The sequence below is a fragment of the Glycine soja genome, chromosome 17 (genome assembly GCF_004193775.1).
Source record: "Glycine soja cultivar W05 chromosome 17, ASM419377v2, whole genome shotgun sequence".
NCBI lineage: Eukaryota > Viridiplantae > Streptophyta > Magnoliopsida > Fabales > Fabaceae > Glycine > Glycine soja.
The window spans coordinates 688,368-702,570 of NC_041018.1; the positions used below are offsets into that span (position 1 = coordinate 688,368).

Sequence of the window (14,203 nt, forward strand, 5' to 3'; positions counted from 1 at the left end):
TGTTTGAATAGAGCTGCTTACACTTTAGCTAGTCTAGCTTTTGATGTTCTAAAAGAATTTTGTATTAAGGAGGTTCCTCATCAGATTTTGTCCATTGTAAATGTGGAAGAACTTTAGCCCCTTCATTTGAATGAAATCGTTGACTTAAAAAAAAAAAAACTCATCATTTTCACGAGTATATTTTGAGTATTTTTCACACATTTTCACCGAAACCAATCACAATATAAATGAGGTGGCGGAGATTGAAAAAGGTGAACTTAGAACGGACGGCTTTAGTAAAAAGGTTTTTTATTTTTGATTCTTATAACCTAAGAAAAAGTCTGACAGGTTCTATGCTAAGTATACAGTAGAGGTCCTTGGGTGAATAAATATAATACAAAAATTCCAAATAAGCATCCGCTGCTTCCAAAAGGCAGAAGGGCCCCACCATCACCTTATTCGTGAGATCACCGTTGGATAGTTCCAACACACAGCGGAACACGACACCGTTTGGCAGGGAATTAAAAAATAAAAATAAGAACAGACACACACAATGTAATAATAGTATAAAAATGAAGCAGCAAGGGGATTAGAACATGGTAAACCACGGCAAAACAAAATCCCAAACTCTCTCTTACATTTCACACTCTTCATCTCCCTCCGTCGCGGCTCGGCTCAGCTTCCCTGCACAGCGCGACCAACACACCGTTCCGATGGCTTCTTTGGCTTGTCTCTGACCCACTCTCGGCGGCCGCGGCGCCTCCTAAATGTCTGTCATCGAAACCCCCGCCGTCCACCACCGCAGCGGGGGCTCAACCGATCACCGTCACCCTTCCAAGCGCAAATTTGACGATGAAGACGACGAGGATTTCTCGGACTTAGTCTGCGTGAGGATGCGGAAAGACGAGGCCAAGGCGGTGAATTCCTGGTCCGCCTCCTCCTCCGACGCCGGCGGCTGCTCCGCCTTGCAGCGCCAGCAGCGATCGCACATCCAGTTCTTCGTGCGAATGATGTGCGGCGGAAACACGATTGTGATGCAAGCCTTCCCCGAAGACAGCGTGAAATCGATTCACGAGCGTATCCAAAGCATGAAGGGAATCCCATTGTTCGAGCAGAGGCTTATTTATCGCGGTAAGCAGCTCCAGTGGGAACAGACTCTGGCCGAGTGTTCCATTCAAAACGACGCCAACCTTCAATTAGTTGGTCGTATGCGCAGCACCGAACACCCTCAAGCCTGGCAAGTTATCAACGACATGGTTTCTCTCGTTTACCGTCTTTGCTGCGGCGAAACTGTTCACGATTCCTTGAAGACTATCAAGGGTTTGATCACCAGTTACTTGAACATGACGCCCAGAATTGACAACGACTCTGCCTCTGGTTACTTTCAGATTTTCATGTCTTCTTCTGCCCCTGCCGTGCTTGTTATGCTCTACGTGTCCCCTTACGCAGGTAACAAGGACTGTGCTGATTCCTCTGTTAGGCACTTTTTGAGTTCTTGTCGCACTACTTTGTCTAAGGCATTGCACGGGCAGTGTGCGCGTGTGGTGTTGGAGTTTTGTAAATTGCTTAGGAGAGTGGGCTGTCAAGACCCTTTGTATCTCTATTGTCGGAGTGCTTTTGGGTCCTTGTTGGAAACTGCTGGAGTTTCCTATGCTGCTTCTGCTTCTGGCAATGTTAAGGGGCTGGTTTCGATTCAGGATATTTTCCCCTTTGTTCGTGATCTTGCCAGTAGCTTGTTGAGGGATTTGGACTTGAGTATGGTATCCCCCACGGCCGTGGGGCCTTTGTCAAACGATGTTGGGGATTTTTCTGCATTCTTAATGCCTTTGAGGACTGGAATTAAGGAGCAACAAGCTGTCAAGAATGCTATGCCTCAAGACAAACGCCATAAGGATCTCTTGCTCGCGGAAGAGATTGAACATCTTCATGGTTTGTACATTCAGTTGTTGAACAAAATTGATCAGTGCCTTCAAAAAATGGACCAAAATTTGACTGGCCGGGAAATGATGGAAGGGGATAATCTTTATCCTGCTTGGTCTCATTATCTTTCCATCTTGAAGGAATTGTATCAAATTTCCAAGCTTTATGATGGTGCTGAAGAAAAGCTTTGGAGCATTTTGACACGGCAAAGAAGTGTGCTGTGTCTGCTGATTGTTCGATATGCGAAGAGAACTGATGAGCATCAGTGGATTCTTGAGCATAGGTGTGTGACCAATTTTGAGTCTAGAAGGCATTTGGCCATGATGATGTTCCCGGAGGTGAAAGAGGACTATGAAGAGTTACACGAGATGCTTATTGACAGGTCTCAGTTATTGACCGAGTCATTTGAATACATAGCACGTGCTGAGCCCGAATCTCTGCATGCTGGCCTGTTTATGGAATTCAAAAATGAGGAAGCTACTGGCCCAGGTGTATTAAGGGAGTGGTTTCTTCTGGTATGTCAAGCAATATTTAATCCACAAAATGCTCTTTTTGTGGCATGCCCAAATGATCAAAGGAGATTTTTCCCTAATCCCGGTAAGTTTCTCCTGAAATTCTGAATGGTTTTCCCCCCCAATACCTCTGCCGTTTGATATGCATTTGGAGTGCTTTTGAATGGAAAATGTTTGACCAGGGCCTGACATTTCTCATCTGAAAACACTTGTACAGTGTTTACATAATGATCTTTAGTAGAGTTATAAAACATGTTGAGGCTTAATATGATCTTGTTTTTCCAAAATGATCCTTGCCCCCCCCCCCCCACACGCACACACACACAATTTAGATTAAATTCGTGTTATTTATTTATGAATCTTTACTTATTAGTTTTTCATAAATGAATTGTGCTGCTGCTATTTTTGAAATCCTTGGATGATTTCCATTGGCTTGTAATGTAGGCCCACTATGCTTCAATTTATTTGGCTTTGCAGGGGACTATACTTTAGTGTGGACATTGACACAGACACTAAACATGACACAACATAGCTAATGTCTTAAAAAAATATAGGACAGGACAGCACACGTACAACACAGACAAAGGTATTGAAGCAAAGAAAGAAACTTACATATTGACCGTTTATGTTTTATGGAGTTTGATGAAAAGGTACTGAAGCAAAGGAAGAAACTTGCATATATTGACTTGGAAAAAGCTTATGATTGAGTGCCAAGACAAGTGTTGTGGAAGACTTTGGAAAAAAAGGTGTTCACATGGCTTATATTTGGGCTATACAAGACATGTATGAAGCGGTAACTACTAGTGTGAGAACTCTAGGAGACAAGACTAAAGATTTTCCTTTAATGATAGAACTACATCAAGGCTTAGCCTTAAGTTTTTAATTGTTTGATCTAGTCTTGGATATGCTTGCTAGGGACATACAAAAGGCTATGCCTAATTGCATGTTTTTTGTGGATGATATAGTTTTTCTTGAGGAATCAAGGGGAGTAGTCAATCTTAAACTTTGGAGACAGACACTGAAAAGGGTTTTCACTTAAGTAGGAGTAAGGCGGGGTATATGCATTGCAATTTAGTAAGAGATGAGAAATATGACTTGGAGGTAAAAATGAGAGAAGATGTCATATCATGTGTTTCTAAGTTTAAGTATCTGGGATAATACCACAAAATGATGGAGAAATTAATGAGAATTCCACACATAGGATACAGGCAAGATGGTTAAAATGTAGAAAGGAATTGGGGGTTAAACTTAAAGGCAAATTCTATCATACAGCTATACTTTATGGCAAAAATGAGAATGTTAAGATGAATGTGTGGTCATACAAGAAAAGACAAAGTATGAAATGATTATATACAAGGAGAGCTTGGTGTAGCCCCAATAGAGGAAAAAATGATAGAAAATCGATTAAGGTGATTTGGACATGTACAAAAGAGGCCACGGAAGGCACCCATGAGAAGATTAGATTGCATTAGTTTTATTCCTACGAAGAGGAAAAGGAGACCAAGAAGAACATTGGAACTTGGAAGTTGTCAAGAGGGATCTTATGGTAAATAATATCTTGTGAGATACCAAGAGTGGATGAGTTTTATTATTAGAATAGAAAAAGAGATTGACAGATTGATCTACTGCCTCCCTCTCCTAGAGCACCAGCTCCGCAGTACAAATTCAAGAGAAATTCACCAAAGAGTGCCTCCCCCTAATAGACTGTTCAATATTTATAATTCTCTCTCAACTAACTCCCTAAAAGATAAAATCCTAAAGATAAGATATGATAACATAATCCTAAACAAATGATAAATCCTAAAGATATATGCTGTGACAGAATTCAAATAGCATAATCCTAAACTAAAGATAGATCCTAACGATTAGATCAAATAACAGAATCATAAATTAAATCTATTGATCTATGAGCTGGGCTCTATCAATATCTTTGAAACTTTGGTCTTTAACCAAACTAGATGATGTTGTGTGGTCTATGTAGTCGACCTCATCTACTGCAATAAGGCGCTGTTGTTGTAGTATTTATGCTTCCTTTTGTCACCTTTTGAAGTATGATGCAATGGCTCCTTGCTTGCCTATTACTCAAATTCACATATTTGATTATCACTTGAAAATACACAGGTCCAAGGGTTTTCAAACTAACATATTCAAATTTACATTATGTAACCTGCCCCACCATGAATGCTTTTGTTCTAAACTTGTGTTCCCAGCTTGTTGCATGGTTGGTGTTCAATATTTTTTCTATGTTGCTGTATATCTTGTATTAGTTGCAATCATTATTATAGCATGTCTGGATAATTGAGTTTAGCTTATACTTTGTGTACTTGTTTGTAGCATCTAAGGTACATCCTCTGCACCTTGAGTACTTCAGCTTTGCTGGTCGAGTTATTGCATTAGCTTTGATGCATAGGGTGCAAGTGGGTATTGTTTTTGATCGTGTGTTTTTCTTGCAATTGGCGGGAAACTATATTGCTATAGAAGATATAAGGGATGCAGATCCTTATCTGTATACAAGCTGCAAGCAAATATTGGATATGGATGCTGATTTCATTGATTCAGATGCATTAGGACTGACATTTGTTAGAGAGGTGGAGGAATTGGGACAGAGGAAAGTGGTTGAGCTCTGCCCTGGTGGAAAAAACCTTGTAGTTAATAGTAAGAACAGGGACAAGTATGTTGATCTTCTTATACAGGATCGATTCGTAACATCCATATCTGAGCAGGTATCACATTTTGCCAAAGGTTTTGCAGATATTCTTTCAAACTCAAAGTTCCAGCAGTACTTCTTCCAAAGTTTAGACCTCGAAGATCTTGATTGGATGCTGCATGGGAGTGAAGATACCATTTCTGTTGAAGATTGGAAAGCACATACTGAGTATAATGGCTATAAAGATACAGATATTCACATATCTTGGTTTTGGGAGGTATGTGCATACTGCTATTATTGAATCAAAAAGTCTGTCTCTATGTTTTATCTTCCCCCCCCCCCCCCCTCTAGTGGCTAGTGGGAAACAAGTACCTGCTACGTGATGTTCTCTAAGGCGGTCTCTGTGATCATTTTATCAATGAAACAGAATGGGTTTTATTGCCTTATTGCTTCATAGAGAGCATCACTGTGGTGGCTACTTGTAAAGTTTCCCAGCTGCCTAAGGGAATTGTTTTCTATTCACTGCTCTTGGAATCCACAACCTGGTCAGCAATCGTGCTAGTATGCCAGAGTCCTTGACTGTGTCAGTGTAAATTATTCCTTTCCTTTAGCCCTGATAGGCTCAGCCTTTAATGTGCTTCATATTATTTATCAACACCTCTCTTCTGTTGTACATTATCTCTAAATTTTTGTTGCTGAAGCCTGAATCATAATTGTCATGCCTTGTTTGCAAGGAGACTGGTCAATACTGCAGCCATATTTTTCTTCTTTGTAACTGTACTAACAAAATTGTTTTGGTGATGATTGTCAGTTTGGGCCCTTATTCTGATAGTATCTAGCTTTTTTACATTTCGAATATACGTTTATTTTGCTGTTTAGTAATGTCATACCAAACACTATTTATGTCGTGGGTTTCTAAGTGCTAGCATATAATTTCTTTTGTTGTGAAGTCTGAACAAGTGAGTATTCACTTCCCCTGTGTCTAATTGATTTATCGATGATCTCTTTTAAACTAAAGCTGGGTGGTTTTTAGTTAGTTCTTGAATGCTTTTCAAATAATCAGTATTTTAAGATTTGTTGAGAGATGCTGCTCAGTTTTTTCCCTTTTTATGTTGTTTCTGTTGAAAAACACTTGGCAGATTGTTGAAAGAATGACAGCAGATCAAAGGAAGGTTCTTTTATTCTTTTGGACATCTGTAAAATATTTACCAGTTGAAGGTTTCCGTGGTTTGGCTTCCCGTCTCTACATATACAGATCCCTTGAACCTGGTGATCGCCTGCCTTCATCTCACACATGCTTTTTCCGGCTGTGTTTCCCAGCTTATTCTTCTATTGCTGTCATGAAAGATCGTCTTGAAGTCATCACTCAAGAACACATTGGCTGCAGTTTTGGTACTTGGTGAATGAATACACCTGCAATCTGAATAGAAGTGGTTTTGACTGCACATAAAATTATCTTTGTACAGATTATAGGAGTATTCCATCTGTTCTCTAATTGGATAATGTGACAAGTTGTCTGTTTTGCAAAGTAGTCAAGGGTTGCAGTGGCATTGGTCTTTGTAAAATGTTTATATGGACAGATTATAATAAAACAGGGTTTAAAGAAAGAAAATTCGATCTCTTTTGTGATCCTTTGATGTTCTAGTAAATAGCTGATTTTGTCATGCCATGGACATGGGGATATAGTTTGGATTTGGCCATTTGGGATAATTCTGCTCTGAAATTTAAGCCAATTTACGGCTTGCTCAGAAAGAAAATTACGGCTTGCTGTTTACTTGCTCCCTCCCCCAGTAGAAACAACAAAATTTTTAAACCAACTGTCTTCATCTATAATAATTATATTCAGGTCTAACGACTTTTTTTTTTTGTGGTTATTATTTTGCTATGATTTGTAATTGTTTAGCTACAATAGATAACGACTAGTTTGTCATAAGTTTTGGTTATCAACTTATAACTGATTCGTATCCTTCAAAAGATATACTTATGTTGCTGTATAATTATGTTGTCTCTTCTCATAACCTGCTTCCAGAAATTGTTTTCAGATATTATGGGCGAACTCTTCTTTTCTTGTTAAATCCGAAGGGTAACAAATAATATTACAATTGTTTCCTACTTTTCCCAATTTTTATACAGGTATCTTTCAGAAAATATTTTTTTTAAGTACAACTGAACACTTTGGAAACAGTTAACAGTAGGTTTGAACTTTGGATACAAACTTTTCGCTTAAGTAGAGTAAGATAAAGTGAATGTACTGTAATTTTAACGAGGCAAGAAGACTTCAGCTTGGAAGTAAAATTGGAAGAGGATCTGATATGACAAGTTTTTTTTTTAAGTTTAAAATATTTGGAACCAATTATATAAGATAATGGTGAAATTGATGGAAATGACAAATACAAGCAAAATGACTTAAATGAAAAAAATATTGTAGGTTATTTGAGATCACAAACTACTTATCAAACTTAAAGATAAGTTTTATTGTATAATTATACATCAAATTATATTATATAATACTGAATGATAGATTTTAAAGGGACAACGTGAGAGAAAAAAATGAGAATAACAAAAATGAGAATGTTAAAATAGATGTATGATCATACAAGAAAAGATAGAATACAAAATGATATTATACGAGAATATTGATTGATATAACATTCATTGAAAAAAGATGAAAAAAAAATAGTTAAGATGATTTAAGTATATACAGAGAAGATCACAAGAAACAACACTTAAAAAATAGATTGTATGATTTTTAGTTCAAAAAAGAGAAAAGAGAGAAACCAAAAATGACATTGAAGAAAATTAATAAAAAAGATTTTAGACTTAATAATATTTTTAAAATTAAGTGTTAAATAATATCGTATGTTTTATGTAGTTGATGTTAATTAGTAGGATAAGACTTTATTAATAAAACACTGGATAAAGTTCAATTGAATATTTTATTGAAGATTAGTCTTCAGTTATACTTAATGTCATTTCTTGTTTGTTGACCATAATAAAACAATGTGATACCAGTGTCACATAACCGGATACAGTTCACGCCATATTTATTAATCTTTTATTTTTCGGCCTCGCCCCCAAACTTTTTCCTCGGCTCGCTGGAATGTTTTGTAATTATCTAAATCTCGAGCATCAAGAAATTAAAGTCCTAATTCTTACAGTTTTTCTTAATACCTAGTGTAGTTCACATTTATTTAGCAATAGAACATAGTAAGAATAAAGTTACTTAACAACATCATGCATAAACTTTACGTGTGGAACTGAAAGCAAGGCTAAAAAAATTAGAGTTTTTCACATAAGAAAATAATAACAAAAGTAAATATAATTTATTCAAACCAAGAGGAACAGGCAAATGAGCAAAGTAATTTTCATCCCCAAACTAGAGCAACTATAGTCCACCTCAATGCATAACATAACCCATAGAATTCTCGTATCCTCCGCTTGGCATGCATACTGAGTGGTGCTTATATATATCCTTCATAAATCGTAAAGCCATACCCAAAGACTTACCATTACAATAACAACATTAATAATATATAAAATAAAAATGCAAGAACCTCTTTTTTCCCACTCACAATAACATATATCAATGGGCTTAAACTTCAGTCTTCTCGACAGAAACTTGTTCTGTTTTGGGTTCCTCTACGGTTTCAGCTGGTTTGTTCTCCTCCTGCTTCTCTTCCTCCACTGGTGCTGATTCGGTTTCTTTAGTCTCCTCTTTCACTTCTTCTTCTTCTTCTGTTTTCTCAGCCTTCCCTTCCTCTGTAACTTCTGTTGCCTCATTAGTCTCAACTGCTGCTTCCTCTTTTGCTTCTTCGTTGACTGTTTCTGGGGCAGTAACCTCGGTGGCTGGCTGTTCTGGGGTAGTTTCCTCAATCTTGGTTACCTCAGTCGTTGTTTCATTCTCTGTCACAGTTGTTGGTGTTTGCTGTGCAACCTGCGGGATCCATTTTCATTAAACTAAGCATTCGATAATCCAAGCTTAAGATCGCATATTCTTGTGAATAACAAGCTAAGAGATCGATGGGGGCATCACCAAAACTAATATGTTACCAGATAAAAAATAAAGTTAATGAATAGTCTTAATTTTAAAAACTTCAATAAAAATTTTAGTATAACAATCTAGAATGTAGTGCTAAAAATACGATGTTACATCATTCACTAATTTTATTTTCTTCTTATAACTGAAGAAGTGATTCAACGTGGAATTTACTGTTAGTGTTTCTTCTTTGAATCCAAAACAAGAAGTGGAGAAGGCGTTAGTTTGAAGGCACAGCAAGCTTAACACAAGTAATACACTACTGAGAAAACGGCAGTAAATTGATGCCTAATGATTGATCTTTATTCTTTTTACTTAATTTGGATTCAACTATGGTTATAAAAATAAAAACCGAGAGAGATCTACATGAAGTTATTGATCACAAGCCATTCAATAAATACGTAAGAAAAGTATAATCAACCCACTGGAAAATGTTGCGTGATCAAGATGGTTATGAAGCACAGTGACACTGATCATCCTGGCTATCGAGTATATATATATAAGTTCGGTTTATAATATATGATCAAGATAGAAAGTCGGAAAAGAGAAAAGAGAAACCAAAACAAGAAAAATAAAAGAGAGTTGATTTGTATGTTGATGATTAGGAGTAAATGTGGCGTGCTTGAATCCAAAATGCATGTAGATCGCACATCAGAAAACATCAAACGCGTTCTGATTCGACGATCGAGAATGAATCGTGGCAAATAAAACTGTGAACATTATTCACAAATGGTTGATTGGTTTCCATAATCTAGATAGAGGATCGATAAACAAAACTATGGAGATTACCTCAACAGTGGCCATTTGGAATGCAAAGAGGGAAAGTAATAATAGGATGAAGTATGAACTGGAAAGGAAAGCTAAGAATAAAAGAGAGTGGTTGTGAGTTGATCCAAGTAAGAGAGGTTTAAATATATAGTTGTAGAGTCTTTAACACTAATACCTTCCTAGAGACTGTGAGGAATGGTCACTTCCAAGAATCTTTTTCAAGCAGACACCTCATGCCACTGTATACCAAAAAATTAAATGTAATAATAACAGACATCACCATTTCCGGTTGTAAATGATTTTTGTTTCCTTTCATTTATTTTTCAAAAATATTACTTTGACAAATAACTAGAATAAGAGATACACGAATATATATATATATATATATATATATAATATCACTATTTATATTCATATATTAATTTATAATTTATGCTAGCATATAAATTAATAAAATAAATTATTATTATTATTATATTATTTTTAAATTTTTATTATTAATTAATTTAGTAGTAATATGAACCAAAATTTTAATTCTTTAGAAAAAGACTCAAATAAAAAGATATAATAGAAATTAAAAGGTTATTTAAGCCTTAAAAATATTAACTAAATTTTTCATTAACATAAATTAATTGTTATTTTGGCCTAAATAGAATTTTAGTCCTTCTTTTTATTCAATTTTAACTTTGTACCATTTTAATAAAGTAAAGACATTTGATTCTGTTATTTTTTTATTAATAAATTAATTTAAGATTATTAATTATTAAAAAAACCTCTTTAAATAACTTGAGAATTTAGGTGAACATTAAAATGAAATAATAAAAAATGATTTTAATTAAAAATATACTTGAGTTATATATATATATATAAAAGATGAAAATATTTATTAAAATTTCACATATAATTAATATCTGAAAAACTTATTTTACTTGTTTTATAATTTTTTTTTAATTATATTGTTTTATCCTAAAACTCAAATTCAAAATCTTATCTGAAAACGGCAAGTTGAATTTTACACTAATGAACTTAAGGTTAGTAAATAAATAAATTAATATAATCCATGTCAGCAAATGAAAAGGCAATAAGGGAGGCAGGGGCGGTGCTGATGTGGGTCCATATGAAGTAGGGATCATGGCAAGTGGCGATCACTACCGTCCAAGCGAACCTCACAGGCAGTGATGGCCCCCCACATACGCATCACAGTCAGTCAGTCACAGAGCAGCCATAACCGTTAGATTTGCGCACCCACACGCTCGATGCTTGGGTGCCACCTCACATCACCCCTTCATTATTTCTTTCCCATGAAAGTTACTCTTTTCTCGTCTGTGTTAAATAATTTTAATTTCATAGCACTTTTAAAAGATATCCTAAAGAATTAATTAAAGAATACCCCAATCTAATTAACTCCAATCTTGGATTGAATCATTCTAACGCTGATGAAATGGACCAATAATTGTGTAGCACATGTATACCCGTAAATCATGGAATCAAGCCATGTGTTACTCATTGGCTCTTTTGTTTGGTAATGTGAAATAAATTGAGTTAATAAAAAATATTTGGTTAAAAAAATAAAGAAGAAAAATAAAATCAGAATACAATACGAGTAGACCGGGAGAACAAGGGAGTTTTCACTAAAGAAAGATTTGGCCGTGTTTGTTTTATGTTTTTAAAAACTATTTTTTCTTAAGAAAGAATAAATATGATTAGAATTGTTTATAATCATTTTTAAAATGAATACTTTCAATTTTAAAAACTAAAAAATTAAAACATTTTAAAGTTATTTCAGTTTTTTTATCATTCATATTTGTTCTTATATATAATATATTTTTTATTATACCAAAAAAATTATTATTTTAAATCAATTTTATAAAATAAATTCGAAAAAAATAAAAAACAAAAATACAATTACGCATTTAACAAGAAAAAAAAAGGTAGATTTTTAATTAGTTTATGAAGAGAAGAGTCGCAAATTAAAATAATTTATCATCTTATTATTATTATAATAATAGACAAATATTTTTCTTTAAACTTAAGCAATTAAAGTATCACTTATTTCGTCAATACAATTCACCCATTTTAAATAATTTTGCTCATTTTCATTTCGTTTTTTTTCTTCAATACAAGTCACTTCATCTCATTCATTTTGAGTGATTTTTTTATTATAGGTAGAAATTAAACGTGATATAAAAAAGTTTATAGCACTCATACATTTTCAACCAACTGAATTATACACTCTTAATTTATTTATTTCATTCTGTGTGATTAAGTTACACAATTTTAAAGAAATTTAGTTCGTTGTTAAGTTACTCATTCATTAGCTCAAACATCTCAAATTCTTTATTAATCCGTAGTCGTTTCTTAATATTTTTTTACTGTATTAATGATATTCTTTTTAATGGAATGATGTAATTATCTTGCAGTAAATAAAAATACATAATTTTTTTTTATTTTGATAATAATTTTACATGCGCGTGAAATGTAGATCATTGAAATTTGGTCATATATGCATTTAGCTTGTATTATTGTAAAGATTTTTTAAAAATGTTGTCTATATTTTATACTAAAAAACTGAATGTAATAAGATAATCATTAAATTAAGAGTTTAAATATTTATGTATTGATACTAAAATAAGTAATTGTTTAAATTATTTTAAGATAATTATTTTAAAAACAAATAAATTTATTATATATTGTGAGTTATGATTGAATGATTATATTTTTTTTTTACAGAATATAATATTTTTTCTCTTAAATTAAAGTGTGTATAACCCAAGAAATTAAATCAATTTTGGTATTTCCTGATTGTATGTATAATTTTTTTTTAAGGAAAAATAAAATCATAATCTCTAAACACCTGCACCTCAAAAAGTTAAATTCATGACTTTTATAATCACCTTTGGTAATTTTTGAAGGTATAAGATTGGCCCAGTTGAAAACAAGTGAAGAAAAAAGGAAAGAAGAAGGAATTATGTGTTTGAATCTTTGTTATTGATATTTTTAATAAAATTAACAGATTTGTTAATAAAAAAACATTGTTAATTTTTATAAGAAGTGTGTTATATACATGCAGTTATTATCTTAGTCTAAAAATAGGACGCTCGAATTTGTATATAATGATGTTTCCAACGTGTAGACACGTAATATTAAGATGGAGTCACATCTCCGTCTTGGTAAGATTCATGGTATACATTACTTTAAGACCGAACCCGAAATTGCTGCTATGCGATGGGGGCTTTTCCATTAATGTTTTCTAAATTATAACCACAGAAGTGTCTAATGCAAACAATTAGATTTGCATTATTCTTTTTATTTATTTATTTATTAATATTTGCATTATTCATATCAACTACTTCTTAGCATAGGTGTCAAGATAAATTAAAGTGTTGGCGTTGCCAACTTCAAGCAGAGAAAGATCAAGTGGCCTTGACTGTAACTTTTTGACTGGATCATCAAGTCTATTATTTTGGGAATTTATTGAAATATACTGATAATATAAATAATTTTTATATTACCAATTAATTAGAGTTTGTTATATTATTATAAAATTCTTAATTTTATTGATAATTATTTAAGGTAACATATCTAAAATACTATTTATTTAGTCCAAACATGAAATTACAAACGCTTATATTCAGTCCATGTTGTCTAGTGTGCAGAAAGATAGTTATTTATAAGCATTTTGACGCTCAAAGTATGTTTTGTACTTATTGAAATTACTGGCTCAAAGAAGAAGGCTTATCGGTGGTGTTATATAATGGTCGAAGGATAGAGCATGTGAAGTTTAGTGAGAGTTTAATCCCTTGCGTGTTGGCCTGAATACATCAATGTGCAGCCGAGATGCATGATTCAAGTGCTGCTCCAAAACACTATTTATTTAGTTAATAATAGACATTTTTTTAAGAAAACAACGTATTCAAATCAAACTCTTCATTATTTTAAAGGATAAGTATAAACTAGAGGAGGATGCCTCGATTTAAATTAGAAAATAGTATTCAAAGTATCTATTGTTGTGCTTTGTGCTAGGGATCTCTTAATTAAATTATATTGTTTTAGGGTGATGTTTAAGAATAGGATTGATAATTTATACGGACAATTTATAAAATGAGTGAGTTTTTATTTTAGTTTTTGTAAAGCAAAAATTATTTACTTCTGGTCCTTTTAGATTTTGAAATCGCTATTTTTAGTTTTTGTAAACTGAACGATTTTTGGCTTTAATCCTCCTAAAATATTTTTATTTAAGTTTTATTTCTCGAAAATCTGAAATTACTATTTTTAGTTTCTATTATTTAATTTAAGGCAGATAAATAAAATCTATTTTGGGGAAGTAAAAAAAAATAGACA

The 14,203-nt window shown here is 33.5% G+C and overlaps 2 protein-coding genes across 2 annotated transcripts; one reads left to right on the plus strand and one right to left on the minus strand.

Moving 5' to 3' along the window:
- The first annotated feature begins 548 nt into the window (after positions 1–548).
- LOC114391951 (E3 ubiquitin-protein ligase UPL5-like) lies at positions 549–6,832 on the plus strand. The gene is made up of 3 exons (XM_028352974.1): positions 549–2,496; positions 4,746–5,335; positions 6,198–6,832. Exons 1-3 carry the CDS (start codon positions 747–749, stop codon positions 6,459–6,461), a joined length of 2,604 nt encoding a protein of 867 aa, XP_028208775.1. The 5' UTR covers positions 549–746; the 3' UTR covers positions 6,462–6,832.
- Positions 6,833–8,351: 1,519 nt separating this feature from the next.
- LOC114392302 (histone H3.v1-like) lies at positions 8,352–10,051 on the minus strand. The gene is made up of 2 exons (XM_028353379.1): positions 9,884–10,051; positions 8,352–8,992 (listed from the first exon to the last, which is right to left on the minus strand). Exons 1-2 carry the CDS (start codon positions 9,896–9,898, stop codon positions 8,651–8,653), a joined length of 357 nt encoding a protein of 118 aa, XP_028209180.1. The 5' UTR covers positions 9,899–10,051; the 3' UTR covers positions 8,352–8,650.
- Between the last annotated feature and the right edge of the window lie 4,152 nt (positions 10,052–14,203).